This window comes from Halichoerus grypus, chromosome 4, assembly GCF_964656455.1.
Source record: "Halichoerus grypus chromosome 4, mHalGry1.hap1.1, whole genome shotgun sequence".
Taxonomy (NCBI): Eukaryota; Metazoa; Chordata; class Mammalia; order Carnivora; family Phocidae; genus Halichoerus; species Halichoerus grypus.
In genome coordinates this window covers 11,924,310-11,946,588 of record NC_135715.1, presented here as the reverse complement: position 1 = coordinate 11,946,588, position 22,279 = coordinate 11,924,310, and the positions used below count along the sequence as shown (strand labels likewise).

Below are 22,279 nucleotides of genomic sequence, written 5' to 3'. Positions count from 1 at the left end.
GCTCTCTGGGAAGCTAAGGATGGGTAAAATGTTGGCAGGTACTCTTTTCCTCTCTCTTGTTAGCCACATTCCTTTTTCCCCCATAGCATGTCCACCTAAGTCTGAATTCCCGGACAAGCTCTGCATTCCCAGAATCTAGCACAGTGCCTGTTGGGAGGAGGCAGGGAGCTGATAGTCTGTGTTTGTTGAATGAGTCCAGTAGACAGAGGTGGCTTGCAGAAGGAATCAGTGAATGGGTGGGATTCTGTGGTTAGCAGAGCTCACGGCACACCATCAAGCCACATTTTCTCACCGTGCAGTCCTTGGACCACCAGCACCAGAATCACTTGGGAGCTTTTTGAAAATGCTGACTCAAGGGCGCCTGGGAGGCTCAGTCGGTTAAGCGTCTGCCTTCGACTCAGGTCATGATCTCAGGGTCCTGGGATCGAGCCCCGCGTCAGGCTCCCCGCTCAGCGGGGAGTCTGCTTCTCCCTCTACCCTCCCCCCTGCTCATGATCTCTCTCTCACGCTCTCTCAAATAAATAAATAAAATCTTAAAAAAAAGATGACTGAAACCCCACACTGATTGGGGTATGTCAGCGTGATACGGGAGCCAACTGAAAGAGCTCCCAGAGGCCAAAGTCGAAATAACTTGACAACAAAACAAATGAAGTGATACTGGCTTATAACCCAAAGTATAAAATAAATGTCCATGAGTCTATACTGATATAAACAAGTGGTTGAATAAACAATGGGGGAGGAGATACAAATCTCCTGTGCAGAAGAATTCCAAATAATTTATATACATACCACATCCTCAAACAGGTGGAACATAACTCTCTGCCCAAGTGTGGACTTCCTTCCAGAGAGGACGGTATGAAAGGGGTAGTGGGTAATTTTCCAGTGGAGAAACCTGACTAACCGACCTCTACCAGGTGATCAGGGTCAACGGGAGGCTGATGAGTCAGGCTTATAGTATGTATACTTGATACTGTATGATGAAAATGGCATTTTACCTTTGTGGGTATTTTCCCCAACTATCTATAACCTCAGTCTTATCACTAGAACATCAGGCAAGTTCCAATAAAGGGATATCCTGCAGACTTCCTGACCAGTACTCCTCAAAACTGTCAAGGTCATGGAAAACAAGGAAAGTAAAAAAACCATCACAGCCAAGAAGAGCCTAAGGAGACATGACGGCTCAATGTAACGGGGCATCCTGGATGGGATCCTGGAACAGAAAAAGGACAGTAGGTAAAAACTAAGGCTATCTACATAAAGTACGGACTTTGGTTCATCAAAATGTATCAATATTGGTTACCTAATTGTGACAAATAGACCATAGTAAGATAGGATGTTAATAATAGGGGAAGGCGGATGTAGGGTTTATGGGAATCCTTTGTGCTATCTTCCCAATTTTCTTGTAAAGCCAAAGCTTTTCTAAAAAATGAAGACGACTAAAAATGCTGTTTTTTTTTTTTAATTCAAATTCCTGGGCCTCCCCTCAGAATCTCAGGGAATGAGCCTTGGGGCTCTGCATTGTAAACAAGCATCTCACTGGTTTCGTGCACACTGAAGTCTGAACAACAGTCTCTCCGTCTCTGCTTAGAGATAGAGAGATCCCTTGCTTACTGTGGTTTGGATCCATGCCACCATGTTGCACAACTCCAGGGTCACCCTCGATAGCATGTCCAATTCATAATGTTAGTGGCACACCATGCACCTTGGAGTGGACATCTTGTACCTGTCGCCTCTCTGCACCGTTATTTTGATCAGTCTACATGTGTTACTGTGAGCCAATGTTTAACAGTTGGGAAATTCTTTATTAAAGTCCAAAGCTCTTGGCTGCATTTCTGTTTCCCCCATTCCCTCACGGCATTCCAAGTAGAGCTTAGGAGTGGCTCAACTCCTTAGATAGGACACATGCTGGTCAGTTCGACATGATCTCTATCACTCCCTGTTCCGAACTCTTCAGGGGCTGTTATTAGCATGCCTGTATTGTCGACTTCCTCATGAAAACAAAACAAAACAAAACCCAAAAAACAGTTCTCCGTATCTGGGTCACCATCAAAAGAGGGAACATGAAAGATATATCGAGTGAGCCTATGTCTTTAAAAATTGGGAGAAAGCAATTTTGTGTCAGTGGGAGAATATTCCACGTGTAATTAACATGTGAGCTAAGTGTGTCTGTTGACTACTGGTGCCCAGCCTGCTTCCCTCCATGAGGGCCCCTGTGGACATCTGAGGCCTCATTTGGATCTCAGGCCGGCGAGAGATGCTACAGCGATAAACAGACCACAGGTGGGTCCTGGAGGAAGGAGGAGGAGGAGAATGGTCTCCTCACCCTCCGTTTGCTATTCGCACACTCTGGGAACACCACGGGGAGAGCAGCTGAGCTAAGCCAGAAAATGCATTCCTGGGGCCTTCGTCAAAAGGCATGATCACACTGTTCTGATTCTTCATTTCTAATTACTACTTGAGGAACGAACTGTCTCCTAAGAGTTCTGGCACAAATAGACAGGCTCGATTTTGAAAACTGTTTCAGCCTCCTTGCCAATGTTCAGAGTATAATTACAGAAATTATAATGATAATAATTGCAGGAACTTACTATGGGCAGGACCTGTTCTAAGAGATTTTTCTTTTTAATGTATTAAGTTATTTAATGCTCAGAAGCCCCCTAGAGGCAGGTGTTATTATTACCATCATTGCCTCTCCACAGATGAGGAAAGGAGTTAAGGAGACTTGTCGGGGGTCTAACAGTTAGTTGAGAATGAGCTGGGATTTGAAGCCAGGCTCCAGGCTCTGGGCACTTCACCATCGCACACGCCCTTCTGGCTCTCCCAAGAGTCTTATATGAAATATGGCAAGGTGCCATAAAAAACATAGAAAACATAATTACCTTTTTCTATTTTACATACATATTTGTGTTCACATTTCACGATGGTAACATACAATGTCTGGTAACGGTATACAGATCATTTCTTTTAAATAGAATTGTTGCTAAAACCCAATGTTTTCATATTTGGTATGATGGACTGTTAGCTGGAATTTCTATAAACTACCAGGAATAAAAAGTTGTTCTGTTCTTAATGAGCATGGAATAATTTTTTAAATGATAACCTTTTATCTCAAGAATTCAGGTGGATTATTTTCCTTATCGATCCAACTCTATGGTTTATCAGCCGATTGTGCTAGAAGCTCTTTTCCTTTCCTTTAGGAAGTCTGGAATAAGAGATTAGACCTTGTCAGTTATCATCACAAATATGTCATGATCATTGATATTTTATGCCTCTATCTTGTATGTAGAGTCTCATACACTAAACTCCATGGTGTAAGGATACATGGAAAACTGGAGAGAATTTAAAAAAAAATAATCAAAGGGTTGAAAAGTTACAGAAATATTTAGTCTGGAGAAGAGAAGCCTAAAGGTGTTTGAAAAACTCACTTCTGAGATGAATAACAAATCAGGAAGATATTGAACAGATGTTCTAATCATCTGGTGGCTGGTGGAGCAGGTTTGGTTGAGGATACTACACAGAGCAACTATAAGGGAATAAAAGAGTTATCAGCACCAGAGATCAGGATTATAACCCACAATGGGCATGTTTTCATTGGAAGAACATAGGAAACATAGGAGCACCAAGTTAGGGTCTCTTAAAGGACACTCAGCCAGACCGACATACGGTCCTAGGGACTACCCAAGGTTAGTGTCAAGATCCCACCACTTCTTTTTTTTTTAAGATTTTATTTATTTATCTGACAGAGAGAGACACAACAAGAGAGGGAACACAAGCAGGGGGACTGGGAGAGGAAGAAGCAGGCTTCCTGCGGAGCAGGGAGCCTGATGTGGGGCTCGATCCCAGGACCCTGAGATCATGACCTGAGCTGAAGGCAGACGCTTAACGACTGAGCCACCCAGGCGCCCCAAGATCCCACCACTTCTACGAGCGTTCCTTCCTCCTCAGAGTCAGGCTCGCTTACACAGGGTCCATCTGAGTCCCAGTTGGTCTGGCGCATTTACACAGGGTAGAACCTCCTTGGCCTGCAGGTGAGGACAAACTACTATCTGCTGGTTCAGAAAACTCAGGTCGCTATTCTTTCGTATCTTTTTGGCCACTGGTGGGGCACTCATTGCTGAATAATCCCTTATAAATAAATATTCCAATCCTATAGTTATGTCCATAAGGTCGTAAATAATTGCCAAATCAGGGGCACCTGGGCGGCTCAGTTAAGCATTTGCCTTCGCCTCAGGTCATGATCCCAGGGTCCTGGGATCGAGTCCTACATTGGGCTCCCTGCTCAGTGGGGAGCCTGCTTCTCCCCCTCCCACTCCCCTGCTTGTGTGCTCTGTCAAATAAATAAATAAAATCTTTAAAAAAATAATAAGGGCGCCTGGGTGGCTCAGTTGGTTAAGCGACTGCCTTCGGCTCAGGTCATGTTCCTGGAGTCCTGGGATCGAGTCCCACATCGGGCTCCCTGCTCAGCAGGGAGTCTGCTTCTCCCTCTGACCCTCCTCCCTCTCATGCTCTCTCTCTCTCATTCTCTCTCTCAAATAAATAAATAAAATCTTAAAAAAATAAAAATAAAAAAAATTTTTAAAATGCCAAATCAGAAGGATCACCTCACTTTAACCTTTGAACCAACCCCAGTTTCTATACATACATACTACCACTGAAATAACATAAAGGGGAATATTAAATCCCTTTGTTTATGCGGTTCTACCAGTAGATTTTCTGAGACTTTCCTAGGACATAATTTTTTTTTTTTAGGTTTATTGATTTATTTTTAGTCATCTCTACACCCAGTGTGGGGCTTGAACTCATGACTCCAAGATCAAGCATTGCATGCTCTTCCAACTGAGCCAGCCAGGTGCCCCAGAACATAATTTATCTTGCAATGGTTTTGGAAATCCTTTGTCCGCACTACCCACTCATTGGGGCATGAGGTAGACGCTGGATATCTGGACAATCTGAAGCCCATCCAATTGTCAGAATGGAGGGGGGAAGCAGCAAGTATGGCTTGATTGTCTTTCCCTCATTCATCTCATTCAATTGAATATATATGTTGAAGGCCTACTGTGTGCCAATCACCATGCTAAGCCTTGGGGAAACAAAGATGAAAGACAGGCCCCACTTGCAATTGCATGGAAGACACAGGCAATTAGACAATGACCTCCAAGTCGAGTGTACCTGCTTTTATAAAGGAATGCAATGCGCAAGGTGCAAAAGGAGCCCAAGGGCGTGGAATTCAGCCGCCATCACAGAGCAGCGGACCAGAACCTCTCACATTCCTTACCTAACGTCAGAATTGGCCCTAGTGACTGGACCACAGATTCATCTGCAGAGGGAGTACAAGGTGAGTCAGGACTATGAAAGAGATTGGTACAGGGGAAGGCGGGAGGTTGGAGCCAGGTGAGTGAGCATGTGACAGTCTCTCCTCGATGCTGGACGGACCAAAACCCACAGCCTTAACAAAGCAATTTGACATTTGGTGGACATGATGGGTGGGAAGATTTTACCAGTGCGATTTTTGGTTCCTGATCTTATCATCTTGTACATGACATGGGAGATCAAAGAAATTGTCACCTTTGGGACAATGGGGTTGCTATAAAGAGCACCATAAACCGAGTCCCTATGGTTGCTGGGCAGAAGTAAATCTTAACATAGCTTTTACCTAGTTAGAAATTAAGGAAGTGCAAAGGGAAACAGGTGAATAGCAGATGGAAGAGGGAATTTTAAAATATGAATTAAAGAGAAAAGCTGAGTGTCGCCTAGGACTGCCATAAAAAGTACACAAAGTGGGGGGCTTAAAACAACAGAACTTTAGTGCCTCACAGTCCCAGAGGCTGTCAGTCCCAAATCCAGGGGTCAGCAGGGCCATGCTCCCACGGAAACCTGAAGGGCAGGACTGTTCCTTGCCTTTTCCAGCTGCTGGTGTTTGCTGGCCATCCGTGGTGTTCCTTGGCTGGCGGTAGCAGCCATTGCGATTTCTGCTTCTGTTGTCACAGGGTGATGTCCCTGGCTAAAGAGTCTCTTCTCATAAGGAGAGCCAGTCATGTGGGATTAGGTCCTACCCTATTCCATAATGACCTCATCATAACCAGTTACATCTGCAATGACCCTATTTGCAATGAAGGCCACATTCTGAGGCACTGGGGGTAGGATTTCAATATACTTTTTTGGTTACACAATTCAGCTAATAACACTGAGAAAGATAAAAGAGAGCCCTGGGCTTCATTCTCCATAAAAAATAGAAAAGCTAAAATCAGGGGCGCCTGGGTGGCTCAGTCAGTTGAGTGTCTGCCTTTGGCTTGGGTCATGATCCCAGGGTCCTGGGATCGAGCCACATGTCAGGCTCCCTGCTCAGCAGGGGAGTCTGCTTCTCCCTCTTTCTGCTCATGCTCTCTCTCTGTCCCTCTAAAATGAATAAATAAAACCTTAAAAAAAAAGAAAAGCTAAAATCAATAAGCAAAATTAAGTGACAGAATAGTCGATCAGTTTTCAGTACTTTGTATTTCTAGCTTATTTTCTGAAATTTTGAAATATTTTCATGTGTTCTTTTTTCACTAGCTGCTGTGGTCGTGACATTCTTCCTGTGTATGCACTTTTCAATTGCATTTCTATGGATTTACAATAATAAATGTTACCAACAATGGTAATAAGAATAATAAAAAATTTCCGACACAGTATTTTTGTGATTATCTCACCTTGGAAAAAAGGAGAAATAAAAGATCAAATGGATGCATTTTGTTTTAGAACATTACGTTGAATACATGAGTTTGAATCAGTTTGAATCAATCAGCATAAACTGGCCATGAAGATGCACAAGCAAGCAAGACGAAACATTTACGCTGATAATGACTTTCACATCTTTGAGTAGGTCTTACAAGTGAGCAAGTGAGAGATAGGGTCCCACTTTGTTGACACAACCCTGGGGGAAGTAGATCTGTGGGTGTTGGCCTTGCTCTGATGGACAGGAGACATCTGGGCAGTTTGGGAAGAAGACATAGCCTGGTCAGGGGATGGGATTATGATGTTTGGCCTATCTTTCCTGTTTTGATGATGTCCTGAAATCCAGCTTGCACTTGGGCAAGGATCTAGGGCAGCTACATCAAGAGAAGTCGCTTATGTAGTACCAATCAGTAGCCATATAAATTAAAAGAAGGAAAACATTGGCGCTACAAAAATGTCCTGTCCTGGGATCTGAGGTAATAGGATAAAGGGAATTGGCAATTTGGTCTCACTTCCTTTTCCTCACTTTTAGCAGATGCTGCTGGTGTCCCAACCATATCCTCTCTGTCCATCCTGGAGGTCACTAGAGCTTCGGTGGACCCCTCTCCTACAAGCACCTGTGTCTCTCTGCCTAAGGGCTCTCTCTGGATGCAGGAGTGTGCTCGGTCCACACATGAAGCAGGCTGAAAGTGCAGGGTGGTTTATAACCCCCAGGAGCAACACTCATCTAATGAGGGAGGGCTGCTGGGCAAATAGCCCAGCTTTCTTGTCTGTTGGTGAGACATTTTTGAGGTGTGTTCTGCTCAGTCTCTTAAAGGGTTTTTAGTAGGATTTAATTCCCGACACCCACAGCTGTGACCTGCTCATTATTGACTGCCTTCTTCCCTAGCTCCTCATCGTGCTTCCTGGGATCACCTCTTAAATACCGAGGTGGGATTTGCACCTAAATTCTTATCTCGAGGTGGGCTTTGGGGGGAACAGAAGCTAATAGCATTATATCCATTATCCTCTTTCATGGAGAATATTCACTATTGAATGGGCCTGGAAACGAGGGGTGTGATATTAACAGCACTGCAGTGGGAGGCTAGGAATCCATTTTACTTTTATCTCTGCAGTGTGACTATCAGCAAGATCCTGTCCACTTGATTAAAACCACTCTTGGCAAAGAAAAATGGGCAAAGAGCAGAATAATCCTATTTGGTACAATTATAAATATTCTCATGAATGGTTAGAGTTATGGAATATGTATGGCCATATTAAGAATAATAAAAGCTTCTTTGTCTCCTATTTATGTAATATACCTAAACACAAGGTATAAGAAAATGTCTTTTATGTAATGTAATCTGATGTATAATTTTAAAGATTATGAAGACTGCGTTATCTTTATTCACATCAGGCCACTGAAAACCCAATTACATTTTGTCATATGTATGCATGGTATAATGGTGTACATCTAGCATAATGGCTCTCAATCCTAAGTGACCCAACCCTTACTTCTGTAACAAATATTCTGCAATTCTGTCTTTAATACCCTTAATGAAACTCAAGGAAAATATGCTATACATCATTTTAATACTCAATATAACATCCTAATGTTGATGCAAAGAAACAAGGGGAAAATTTGCAATGAAATGATACATATTTTTATTATGTTTTGATTTTTATTTTGACCTGTTTGTGTTTGGGTGTGACTACCTTGGAGGCACAACACTTGCATCCATCTGTAAGTATGTTAGTTTGTACGGTATATAGAAGTAAGGAGGTTGGAAGTGATGCCATGCAGGATGCAGAGAAAAATGAGAGGGCAGAAGGATGATGCAGAGCAGAATAAAAACCAGTGCAGGACAAGTTAAGTGCCTGTCTGGTGCGAACAGATGGGACATGGTTGTATGGACATAGGAGAAGTAACCTTAACTTAGCTCCTAGAAAGAGCAGATGGTCTGGGTGGAGAAGATGAGGAAGTGTGATTGTCTCACAAATGTGACAGGCTCTATATGAATGATTTAAAAATGCTTCCTTATGGGTAGTGGTGAAGCAACAGAAAACTAATCTCCTATTCTGAAATCCCACCACACGTTAGGGCATGCGCTCCATCTCTAGAACTTAGATCCAGGAGACCCAATCCTTTGATATGTGATGGGAAACAGAGATGAATCAGAAAAAGAAAAAGCTCTAGAGAAATAAGGTAATGGACTAGCGTGGATACTGGAGGAAGACCAGAAGAAAAAGGTAAACCAACCGTATCACTTCCCAACCCCCCCTCCCTGCACCATAATCTCCATACACAATTAGGAGTGTGAAACCCGTGAGCAGAATGGTATCAGCCCTATGCCCCAAGCCTTAACCCTCGTGGAGGCTTACTTCCTAATTGCAGCTTTTTTTTTTTTTTTTTTAAGATTTTAATTATTTGAGAGAGAGAGCATGAGCAGGGGAGGATCAAAGGGCAGAGGGAGAAGCAGGCTCCCCACTGAGCAAGGAGCCCAATGCAGGGCTCCATCCCAGGGCCCTGGGATCATGACCTGATGCCTCGCTTAACCGACTGGGCCCTCCAGGTGCCCCCTACCCCCCATTGCAGCTCTTAGCTTGCAGTCTTGCCCTGCCACCACAGCCTCTGCTCCTTCACAGGGTGGGCTGCCAGTGCTGGGAAACTGCATGGCCCGCAGGTAGCCCTCTGGGACTGCCTCCCGAGGGAGGCTACCCTTCCTTTCCCTGTCTCACTTCCCATTCTCCCACTGGTCTTTCCTAGAGCAGCTTCAAGACAACTTGAAACTTTGTGTCAAAGTCTGCCTTTGGTGAGACCCAAGCTAAAAGAGATGGTGATCATCTGAAATATTTTTTTAATTAATTGATGAGGTTCTAATTCTATTAAAAGAAATCTCAAATGTTCTGTTAAATTTTGTTGCTTCGGCAGGAATTGCTCCTCTGCACCTAAATGTGCAGTTGGGAATACTCTAAAAAATAATGTTGAAGACGGACATCCCCCCAAATCACATTTTAGGTCAACTAACATTTCCTGCAAATTAGCTAATGTGTTGCATCATTTTCAAGTGGACTAATCACCTAATTTGATAATATAAATCCACACTGATCTCTAGATCTAACCATTATATGTTTTTTTTTAAGATTTTATTTATTTAAGAACTAGAGAAAAAACAACAAACGATGCCTAAGCCATGCATTAGAAGAGAAATAATTAAAATTAGAGCAGAAATCAATGAATTAGAAACCAGAAACACAGTAGATCAGATCAACGAAACTAGAAGTTGGTTCTTTGAAAGAATTAATAAGATTGATAAACCACTGGCCAGACTTATCCAAAAGAAGAGAGAAAGGACCCAAATTAATAAAATTATGAATGAAAGGGGAGAGATCACGACTAACACCAAGGAAATAGAAACAATTATTAGAAATTATCATCAACAACTATATGCCAATAAACTGAGCAATCTGGATGAAATGGAGGCCTTCCTGGAAACCTATAAGCTGCCAAGACTGAAACAGGAAGAAATTGACAACCTGAATAGGCCAATAACGAATAACGAGATTCAAGCAGTGATCAAAAACCTCCCAAAAAACAGGAGTCCAGGGCCTGATGGATTCCCTGGGGAATTCTACCAAACATTCAAAGAAGAAATAATACCTATTCTACTGAAGCTGTTTCAAAAAATAGAAACAGAAGGAAAACTTCCAAACTCATTCTATGAGGCCAGCATTACCTTAACCCCCAAACCAGGCAAAGACCCCAACAAAAAGGAGAATTTCAGACCGATATCCCTGATGAATATGGATTCCAAAATCCTCAACAAAATCCTAGGTAATAGGATCCAACAATACATTAAAAGGATCATCCACCACGACCAAGTGGGATTTATCCCCGGGATGCAAGGGTGGTTCAACATTCGCAAATCAATCAGTGTGATAGAACACATTAATGAGCGGAGGGAGAAGAACCATATGGGCCTCTCAATTGATGCAGAAAAAACATTTGACAAAATACAACATCCTTTCCTGATTAAAACTCTCCAGAGTATAGGGATAGAGGGAACATTCCTCAAGCTCATAAAATCCATCTGTGAAAAACCCACAGCGAATATCATCCTCAATGGGGAAAAGCTGAGAGCCTTTCCCTTAAGATCAGGAACACGTCAAGGGTGCCCACTCTCACCACTGTTGTTCAACATAGTACTAGAAGTCCTAGCAACAGCAATGAGACAACAAAAAGAAGTAAAAGGTATTCAAATTGACAAAGAAGAAGTCAAACTCTCTCTTTTCGCAGACGACATGATACTTTATGTGGAAAACCCAAAAGACTCCACCCCCAAATTACTAGAACTCATCCAGCAATTCAGTAATGTGGCAGGATACAAAATCAATGCACAGAAATCAGTTGCTTTCTTATATACTAACAACACAACTGTAGAAAGAGAAATTAAAGAAACGATTCCATTTACAATAGCACCAAAAACCATAAGATACCTCGGAATAAACCTAACCAAAGAGGTAAAGGATCTATACTCTAGGAACTACAAAACACTCATGAAAGAAATTGAAGAAGACATAAAAAGATGGAAAAATACTCCATGCTCATGGATCAGAAGAATAAACATTGTTAAAATGTCTATGCTACCCAGAGCAATCTATACCTTCAATGCCATCCCGATCAAAATTCCAATGACATTTTTCAAAGTGCTGGAACAAACAATCCTAAAATTTGTATGGAATCAGAAAAGACCCCGAATCGCCAAGGAGATGTTGAAAAAGAAAAACAAAGCTGGGGGCATCACGTTGCCCGATTTCAAGCTATATCACAAAGCAGTGATCACCAAGACAGCGTGGTACTGGCACAAAAACAGACATACAGACCAATGGAACAGAATAGAGAACCCAGATATGGACCCTCAACTCTATGGTCAAATAATCTTTGACAAAGCAGGAAAAAACATGCAATGGAAAAAAGACAGTCTCTTCAATAAATCGTGCTGGGAAAATTGGACAGCCACATGCAGAAGAATGAAACTCGACCATTCTCTAACACCACTCACAAAGATAAACTCAAAGTGGATGAAAGACCTCAATGTGAGACAGGAATCCATCAAAATCCTAGAGGAGAACATAGGCAGTAACCTCTTTGACATCGGCCACAGCAACTTCTTTCAAGATACATCTCCAAAAGCTAGTGAAACAAAAGCAAAAATGAACTTTTGGGACTTCATCAAGATAAAAAGCTTCTGCACAGCAAAGGAAACAGTCAACAAAACAAAGAGGCAACACACAGAATGGGAGAAGATATTTGCAAATGACACTACAGATAAAGGGCTGGTATCCAAAATCTATAAAGAACTTCTCAAACTCAACACCCAAAAAACAAATAATCAAGTCAAAAAGTGGGCAGAAGAGATGAACAGACACTTCTCTGAAGAAGACATACAAATGGCTAACAGACACATGAAAAAATGTTCATCATCATTAGCCATCAGGGAAATCCAAATCAAAACCACACTGAGATACCAACTTACACCAGTTAGAATGGCCAAAATGGACAGGGAAAGAAACAACAAATGTTGGAGAGGTTGTGGAGAAAGGGGAACCCTCTTACACTGTTGGTGGGAATGCAAGTTGGTACAGCCACTTTGGAAAACAGTGTGGAGGTTCCTCAAAAAATTAAAAATAGAGCTACCCTATGACCCAGCAATTGCACTACTGGGTATTTACCCCAAAGACACAGATGTAGTGAGAAGAAGGGCCATATGCACCCCAATGTTCATAGCAGCAATGTCCGCAATAGCCAAACTGTGGAAAGAGCCGAGATGCCCTTCAACAGATGAATGGATAAAGAAGATGTGGTCCATATATACAATGGAATATTAGCCATCAGAAAAGATGAATACCCAACTTTTACATCAACATGGATGGGACTGGAGGAGATTGTGCTAAGCGAAATAAGTCAAGTAGAGAAAGTCAATTATCATATGGTTTCACTTATTTGTGGAACATAAGGAATAACATGGAGGACATTAGGAGAAGGAAGGGAAAAATGGGGGGGGGGAATTGGAGGGAGAGATGAACCATGAGAGACTATGGACCTGAGAAACAAACAGGGTTCTAGAGGGGAGGGGGGAGGGGGGTTTGGTTAGCCCGGTGATGGGTATTAAGGAGGGCACGTACTGCATGGAGCACTGGGTGTTATACGAAAACAATGGATCGTGGATCACTACATCAAAAACTAATGATGTATTGTATGGTGACTAACATAATATAATAAAATTAAAAACTACACACACACACGAAAAAGTGGGTTTTTGAAAAAAAAAAAAGATTTTATTTATTTATTTGACAGAGAGAAACACAGCGAGAGAGGGAACACAAGCAAGGTGAGTGGGAGAGGGAGAAGCAGGCTTCCCGCGGAGCAGGGAGCCTGATGCGGGGCTCGATCCCAGGACCCTGGGGTCATGACCTGAGCCGAAGGCAGACGCTTAACGACTGAGCCACCCAGGCGCCCCCATTATATGTTTTTAAGTAGCATGAAAATTAGCAATACAATCCCACACCAGTATTTTAGACCTACGTAGTCTTATCTGCTACAGATACGGGAACTGTGAAAATTCTGGGCAAGAAAGCATCTCTTAAAATGACATAAATTTGTTGAAAAATTTCGTGATAATTCCTTCCTCTTTAGTAATCTTAATCTTATTTACTTGCAGTTTAAAGACTTCATTTAACATTTCTGGCACGTATGATATATATGTCAAATCACTTTTTAACATTTTGATATTAGTAATTTTTCATTGATTGAAACAAAAGTTGCATGTTAGTATCAAAGAACAAATAAAGTATTTTAAAACAATTTTCTTTGGAATACTATCTTATTTCATATGTAGCATAAGGCAGTCAAACTCCTTTTCAGTCTCGGTAAAGATTACAAAGTAATCTTATATTTAAGGTATTAATTTGAATTCTATCAATAGCACTGATAGGATTCATTGATTTGTGGGTCTTTCACTAAGATTTTTGGTGACTGAGGTTGTCAATGAAAAATTCAATGACTCACTAACAAGGCTGTTGCTACTTTCCAGTTGTTTATCAACCCAGATTACTCACTGACCATCTGTTGCAAAAGGACACTGGAAAAGGACAAAATTTCCTGTGAAATAATTTTTAAGAATTTCACATTTTCACAACTCCAAGTATCCATTGTCTATACATATGGAAGTACATTTCCTGCTCAATGTTTTTACTCCCACGAATCCTGGGATTTGTGGTCAGCAAAGTTTCATTATTATGTAGGTTACTTGCGTTCATTTGCAACAGATATTCTTCTGTTTGTAGATCACTTCATGGCCTATTTTTCAGCTCTTTGGATTTCTCGTAGATCCTTCTACATACAATATTATTGCTCAACAGAAGAGAAGAAATCTTTAAAATTTCTTACTCTCATAATTAGTAACCTTTTATATGACTGGTAAAATTAATTTTCTTCCCATATTGTTTGGATTACCACAGATTGCTATAATTTATGTCATTCTATAAGAAATGGTACCTATATCTTTCAGATTAGGTTTTAAAAGAAACATTTCAGGGACGGTCATATGAATTTCAAACTGTCCTTAAATCTCTGAAGTTTCTACCTTTACCAACTCTGTGTCTTTATATAATATTCGCTTAATCTTGGTGGATTCATCTAAATGAATTAGAAAAAAACTATGTTGTGCATATGGACACTTTCAAATATTCAATGGAGTATTCTCACACCTTTTCTTAATATTTTGCATTATATGTAGTATTTTTATAATAAGGGCTAGGTTTGTACATCTTTTTGAAAGATACAGAATCACTAAGAGTGCATCAGCCACCCATGTAAATTGGTACTGGTGACTTCAGTGCAACAAGCAGAGTTGTTGAATTGGTGAACAACTCTTGATTAAGTTCCAAATAACAACTGAAACAGTAACTAGTTGCGTTCCTGCAAAATTCAGCATGAATTAAAACTCTACCAAGCACATGTTTACATGTGAAATGGAATTGGTTCTAGATTCAGATAAATATAAATAGACTTTTACCTACATAAGAAGCATGAGGTTGGAGAGTAAAACATTCAGGTTAGGAAAGAGAATGATTCTTTTTTTTGGGGGGGGGGTAAAAGGGTTGTGTTTGACATTTACTGGACCCCATGCAGGATCCTCCAATTCACTGTGACAACCCAAAATACACTTAACGGATTTCCAAAAGGCTCCCTGCTCGGTAGACAGCTGTTACGAATATTATTGAATCAGTAAAAAGACATAACTAATTCTTTAAAAAGCCTCCAGACCTATTTTCTCATAAGTATTAGTTTCATAGCTTTATATGTTGAAAATGCTTTTGATGCAGTATAAAGGCTACTTCATCCAAGGATTGACCATCAACCCTAGTCATTATCTACTGATTCCTCCAAAAGGTTGCTGACTACAATCCCTGGGGATTTGGAAAGGGGGTCCTCAGCCAGAATATGGAAATAGGATGTGATTTACAAGCTTAAGGCACAGTAGCTGTCCTATGATCAGAACTTGGTACTTTGGAAGTCTGTGGTTCTTAATTTGGTTGTTGTTGGCCCCTTCTACTGTTGGTAAACTTTAGGAAAAATTCTTTCTAGCTCTGCTCTAGGAAAGGAACATTGTGCTAAAGGCAAGCTGAAATCTACAGGAAAAGCACATGTCAGGGATGCTTGATCAGCAACCTTCCCCTAGGACTCCCCTGGAGATTTGCTTTCTAATGCTAAATCCTTAGAGATGCTGTTTTATTTCATGAAAGGAAGACAATGCCTTCACACCAAGAGACGCAAAATGGGTAGGATACAACATTTGGTAAGATACATTCCCTGCCTGCTAGGGGCTTACTCTTTCAAACTTACCACTCTTACCCCAATGTAGAAAGCAGATTCAGCAAGACATGGCAAGGCAAATGATGATGCCTAGTAATTGACAGAATTAGTTCTCCATAATACAATCTAGAGAAGAGACAAGGTGGAATACAGGCAAGGACTTTAGAAATGATATACACTGAGCATCCAGCTGTATTAGTACCATTGGAATAATAAATTTGATATGGTGGTGATAAAAAGAAGAAATGATATACACTGAGCAAGCTGGGATTGTATGATAATTGTTGGCTAAATCACACCAGTGTAGGAGTTCTCAACCTCACACTACTGACATTTTGGGCAGGAGAATTTTTTTTTTTTTTTTTAAAGTAGGCTCCACGCCTAGCGTGGAGCCCAATGCAGGGCTTGAACTCATAATCCTGAGATGAAAACCTGAGCTGAGATCAAGAGTCAGATGCTTAACCCACTGAGCCATCCAGGCGCACAGGAGAGTTCTTCATTGTGGCAGGCGGCCCTGTGTATTGTAGGGTGTTTAGCAGCATCCCATCTGCCCATTAGATGCCAGTAGTGGACCCCTCTCACAACTGTAACACCAAAAATGTCTCCAAATATTGGCAGGTGTCCTCTGGAGGCCAAAAACTGCCCCCTGTTGAGAATCACTGCACTACTTCTTCTCAGACTTGTGCATACAAATCACCTGAGGGTCTTGTTAAACGCAGCTTTAATAGGTCTGGGGGTAGGGCCTGGCATTGTCTAGTCCAAACAAGATCCCAGGTGAAGCTGATGCTGCCCATCCAAGGACAATACTTGCTTCTTAGAAGACAAACCTACAGCTTTCTACCAGTTAACATGTCCAGGTTCTGAGTGCAGAGTAGATGTACACTCAAGGTATAGATCACTGAAAATACTCTCAAGCAAGGTCTGCATACTGTATTAAGTTACTGTGCATTTAGTTAACAATGTTGCAGAATTGAACATAAATAAGTGAAGGGTTTTTTGTCTGTTTTTCCAAACTTCAGAATGCTTTATCTCCTATCTCAGCAGTTCTCAAACCTTTTATCTTGGGATTTCTTCAGAACTCTCAAAGATAATCGAGAACTACAAAAGCTTTTGCTAACATGGGTTATATCTATTAGATATATTAGAAATTAAGAGACAGAAAAATTTAAAAACTGTTCGGAATTCGTTTAAAAATAACAATAACATACCCATTGCACATTAATATATTTTTGTGAAAAATTGCTGCACATTCTCAAGCAAACAATTATGGGGAAAAATAGCATTATTGCACATTTTTGCAAATGTCTAAGATCTGGCTTTACAGAAGACAGCGGGATCCTCATATCTGCTTCTGCTTTCAGTTTGTTGTGATATGTTGTTTCATTTGAAATACATGAAGAAAATCTGGCCTCACACAGCTTTGTAGGTGGAAAAGGAAGCAATTTAAGTCATTTCAGATAATATGGACATTTTGGTCACTACAGCATAACTTAACAAGTGGTAGTTTATTAAAGATTAGCTGCAATGAGAAATCTGAAACCCTATCAATGAGCTTTTTGTACTGTTACACTAAAATGTATTGGTTTATCTTGCAGTCTGAATTGATCTTACCCACGCATGATTTTGTAACAGGATGCATTGATCAACCGGCAACTCCACTGTATACTCCTGAGTGAATAAGAGTAAAAAAAAAGGTCTTAATTATGAAAATAGTTGTGGCCTGTCTGGATTCCCTAAATTGGGGTGGGGTGGCCACACCTACTTTGAGAACCAGTCACCTATGTTGGCTACCGGTTTTGTTGCCTACCAACAGCTTCTGCAAAACAAAGAAAAGCCTAAGGAAAATAAGTCATGTATGCTTTTGTCTTCTAGCAATAAATCAGTGATAAAATTTTGGGTCACTGGCACCTCTTCTTAAAGGCAGGAACTGTGTTTTATTGTTCCACAAATTCCAGATTTAGCTCAGCGCCTGGCCCTTACAAGCACTCAAAAAGTATCTTCTTCTTTTTTTTTTTTTTTAGGATTTTATTTATTTGACAGAGAGAGACACAGTGAGAGAGGGAAAACAAGCAGGGGGAGTGGGAGAGGGAGAAGCAGGCTTCCCGCTGAGCAGGGAGCCCGATGTGGGGCTCGATCCCAGGACCCTGGGACCATGACCTGAGCTGAAGGCAGACGCTTAACGACCGAGCCACCCAGGCGCCCCAAAAAGTATCTTCTTTTTAAAGTATGCCATACCGTTGTGTAGCCTGTCCTTTTCATTTAGCCTTGTAGTTGGTCAATTTCCCCATAATACGTATTATTTAATAACTACATAATATAAAATTAAAGTTTTCAGGCTCAAGCTCATTCAAAAAAACATGACTTTCCTTAGTAAAGATTAATTTCATTTTGCAAGAGATAAAAAATGAAATGGCTAGGTCTGGAAGGCCGCTAAGGCAGAAGTTTGGGGAGCAAGGTCGCTCAGCCTTAGACTCGCCACGTCTGGGATCTGACCACCTGCCAGCGCGGTGTGGAAGGGTGGGACCCGGTGACCACGGCACACGGCGCTTGAGGGGATTCCGCGCGGGATCGACGTAGGAGAGGGGGGCAGCTGGACAGCGCAGCTCTCCGCGACTGAGCGGACTCTCGCACTTGCTGGACCCCGGAACTCCAGAGAGTTACTGTCAACATCCTCGGGGGAGCGAGCCTCGGGGGCTGGGGCGGGGCGGGGGGGTATCTGCCCAGAGAGACTGAGCATGCGTGGACCGCGCCGGGCGTCCCGTCCGGGGAGAGGTTAGAGGTCGCTAGGAATACCTTCGCCACGCCGGCCCTCCGGAGGAATCCGCTGCCACGCGGCTCCTCAGGTGCTGCTTCCAGGAGTTACACGCCCGCTCCTCCCACGAACTCCTATTGCTTTTCTAAAGGGGACCCGCGGCAGTCGGGAAAACCCGGACAGACGGATCCCTCCGACTGCGGACCGACTTCCCTTCCCAGGCAGGAAGGGAGGGGGCGGGCGGAGCGGCGCGTCCCACGGTCCGCGCATGCGCCGCTCGCAGACAGCCCCTGGAGTGGACTCCAGTTGCCGGGTTCGCTGCCACGCCGGGAGTGCGCCTGCGCGGTCGCCGGGTCCCTCCACCTCCACTTCCCCTCCCCCTGTCCCCCCTTGGGGGCTCCGGGTCCGGCGGGACCATGTTCACCAGCACCGGCTCCAGTGGGCTTTGTGAGTACCGGCTGCCGCCATCCTGGCTGTTCCCTACGCGCCACCCTGGGCACCTCCTTGAGAAGCCTGGGGGCAGCGGGGACCCTCGGGGTTGCAGGAGGTTTGGGGGCCGACCCTCCATCCCCGCGCCCGAACCTTAGGGGTTCCTTCCCGTGAGGGGCAAGCAGGCACCGCCCGCACCTCAGCCTGAAGGGGCCAGTGGGGACTGAGTCTCGCCGTCAGCCCCGGCCCCCACCTATGAACCCCAGGTGCGATGCTCAGGTGTTCCAGGGGCTGCTGCAGGTGGGCTGGACAGTTAGGGTCGGGCTGGGTGTCCTGGGGTTCTCCGGACTCGACCCCTTGCGCTGAGCGGCGCGTGTGCCAGGCTGAAGAAGAGGCTGTCCTGGCGGAGCAGATGCTGGAAGCCTGCCCCCTTCCCAGTCACCTTGCTCCATTTAGGCTACAGAGGGACCGAACTGGCTCTCCCCCAGATGCAAATTTCCAACCGCTGTCTCAGGAGCTAACCCCTCAGGTTTACTTAGATTTCTTTCTTCCTCGGTCTCCCTTAAGAGTTTTTAGACAAATAAAAACTGATTAAAGTACATTAAAGTGGAAGGAAGTTAAGTCATTTGGCAGCAAAGTGCGGACAATGCTGCTGGATGTTGCTGTGATCTTTCACTTGAACATCAGTGGTGGTCAGCAGAGGGCAAAGAAGTATATATAGCCTTTTAAACCATTTTATTTTTTTCCCTGAAATTGTTTAGTTGACTCTTGGTAAGGTGGCTTGTGTGTTAAGTAAACAGCACTGAGATTAAATACTGGTACAGCAACATGAACTGTTTGAACAAGTGTAATTTGCAATTGCTTGTCTCTGTTAGGACTTCATATCTCGCTTCATGACCGGGTATGGAAGCAGTTGACATTTCCAAATACTAGAGATCTGTTGTTACTGTTAGAAATCTTTTCTGAGAGTACAGGTCTTAGGCTGAAAATATCAGCGCCACAGGCATCATTTAAAATTTTCCTCACTCTCAGGTTTTGGAGTGGGTTGAATATTTATGATTTCCCTTGTTTCATAATTAATTCGACTTATGGTACTCGTCGGCCTCAGAGTGGTTACAACTACGGCTAGTTAATCTTCCCCAAACTACCCGTTGGATAAAGGACTGTTAATACTGCTGGTCAAGAAGGTGGTGTGATTTTCTTGGGATCACACAGTGAGCCCTCCACTGGTGGATATAAAATTAATGGTAGAATCTTCAATTTTAGTTATTTCAACCTTCAGAGCTATTCTTACTTGCTGACAAAATACACGAAAAAATAAAAAAGGTTACTATACTGGGTTACTGGTTACTGTAGTAGTCATTGTGTTGGCAAAGTTTATTCAGCTTTGATACATGGTGACACTGGGGAAGGTCATACTTGATTACCTAAGGCACAGGGTTGATGAGTACCGAATCCTAGGAACGAAACTCCTGCCCGGGGAGAGGCATAGGCCAAGGCTTCTCCTCAGTTGTCTTGCCCTGTTTCTAAAATAAGTGTATCCTCAGGGTAAGACTTGATGGGATGGCCATTCCTCAGAAGGCCATGTCTTATGTGCTCATTTAACAAACATTTTGAGCATCTGTTGTGGGCTAGAAACTGTGCTAGTTGCTGGGATGACAATGTTGAACAAGTCTTGGTCCCTTGTGTTCGCAGTACTTTAGTGGACGTCGGGCAGTTTTTCCAGGACTGGTCTTTGGCAAGACTGGGTGTGAGCAGTCATCTGCTTTAACATTTTTCCTTGCAAGGTTATCCACTGAGAGGGAAGTGATTTTGTTTAGCAAGTTGTGTAGCTCTTTGGTAAGTCAAAGTTCTGATCTTGAGTAAATATCCTGAGGAAGAATAATCTGCCTACCCATGACCCCATGGATGATGAGCTAATACTCTTTTCAAGGGAAAAAGTCCCTGCCATTTCCTACCACCTGCAAATGTCCCTCGTTATGTGACTGGTAGATAATGGTGTTTTAGTGTTACATTTGCCTTCCTCTCAGTTATTTATTCAACAAGTGTCTATGGGGTACCCATGTGAGCCACACACTGTTTGTGTACAGAGGATGAAGAGGTAAACTGCGTAAAGGAGACCAACATCCAGTAAGTTAACAAACAGTGTGATTTCCCATAGTGATAAGTGTCACGAAGACAATACGAGTATAATGGCATGGAGATTGAGGTTATGGTGGATGCCTGCTTCAGCAAGTGTGGTCAGGGAAGATATATGGAAACGTGACATTTGAGTTGAGACCCAAATGGTGTGAAGGAGCCACCCACGTCAGAATTTGTTGAAAAATGTGCATTTTGCAGAAAGGGAACAGCAAGCACAAAGACTGAAACAGGCACAGCAGGGCATTTTCAAAGTACTAAAGAAAGCTGGGGCTGCCAGGGCGTTAAATCAAGGGTAGGGCATTTGTGACTATGTCTTTGAAACTGTATTGCTGTCTATCTAGTCATGTAATTATGACTCGATAAAAGTGCATAGGAAACATGTTCCAGACTCATTTTAGATTGCTTATAGACCAGTGCATCACTTAATTATGTGTTAATTAATAGATGTATCACTTATTATACTTAATAATAAGTTTTCCCATTACTTAGTCACTTAACAGTATATTCACGGTGCAACAATAGACTTAACCAACGTTAATTGCATGTCTAATGTATTCCAGGCTTAGTTCCCACCCTCAAGGAGTTCATTGTCTAGTGGGGAAGTATTTTAAAAAAGAAATGAAACAACTTGTCTACTTGGTGCTGTGGGTTTATTGATGGGGGTGGGCTGGTGAAGGGAGAGGCACAGTTGTTATTGTAGGTGATATTTGAGCTGATTTTTGAGGGATAAGTAGGAGTTTGTCAGGCATGCGAGTGGGGAGAGGGCCTCAAAGAGGGACAGAGCCTGGGCAGGCCTGACAAAGAGGCAGGAGGTAGTGAATTAGAGGATTGTTGGTTATGGCTGGACTGAGCAGTTTAAGAGGTGTGTGCTGAAATCATCCGCCTGAAGAGGGAGAAGAGGAGCTAGGGAAGAAGGTGGAGGAATGGTTCCCTCCTCTTCAGGAACACAGATAGGAATGAATGATAGACAAAGTCCGGAGAAGCGGAAGGAGGTGATGATCTAGAGCACTACTTGGGAATGCTTCACGTTGCTGGGGGAAGGAAGATGGGAGGTTATTGTTGGTGATGGGAGCAGTGTTTTCCAAATGCTGCCTGAGTCCTGGCTGCAAAAAAAAAAAAAAAAAAAAAAAATCAACCATGGAGCTTTCTGAATGTCCATATTCCTGGATCCCATCCCCAGAGAGACAGATTGAGAAGGGCTGTTGTGGGCATCAGAAACCTGAATTTTTAAAGCATCCCCAGGAGATTCTAAGGGGCAGAGAGATTTAGATCAAAACAAACGGCCAGCAGAGTGGAGCAGAGTGAATAGAGAACAACAGGAGATGCTGAAGGCTCCAGTTTAGGTAGTAGCAGTGAGAATGAACAGGATAGAGAAGAAGGATTCTGAA

At 42.8% G+C, this 22,279-nt stretch overlaps 2 protein-coding genes across 24 annotated transcripts in view; one reads left to right on the top strand and one right to left on the bottom strand.

Annotated features, from left to right (window-relative positions):
• The window catches only part of LOC118555206 (uncharacterized), a 71,890-nt gene extending 53,322 nt beyond the window's left edge, over positions 1–18,568 (bottom strand). For 7 of the 23 annotated variants that reach the window (XR_013446874.1, XR_013446877.1, XR_013446875.1 and 4 more), the window contains exons 1-2: positions 18,362–18,568; positions 17,180–17,236 (exon numbers count right to left, since the gene is read on the bottom strand). Coding sequence is in view for 2 of the 23 variants with exons in the window: in XM_078070146.1 (XP_077926272.1) it covers positions 17,180–17,187 (8 nt within the window). In the remaining 21 variants the exon portion in view is untranslated. Of the gene's footprint in view, positions 1–15,598; positions 15,695–17,179; positions 17,237–17,330; positions 17,385–18,361 lie in introns of all 23 variants that reach the window. The other 16 variants (XR_013446882.1, XR_013446888.1, XR_013446886.1 and 13 more) reach the window with 10 other exon arrangements.
• Positions 18,569–18,600: 32 nt separating this feature from the next.
• The window catches only part of UBAC2 (UBA domain containing 2), a 176,589-nt gene continuing 172,910 nt past the window's right edge, over positions 18,601–22,279 (top strand). The window contains exon 1 of the mRNA XM_078070137.1: positions 18,601–18,767. Within this exon, the coding sequence (XP_077926263.1) occupies positions 18,737–18,767 (31 nt within the window). The 5' untranslated portion in view covers positions 18,601–18,736. The remainder of the gene's footprint in view (positions 18,768–22,279) is intronic.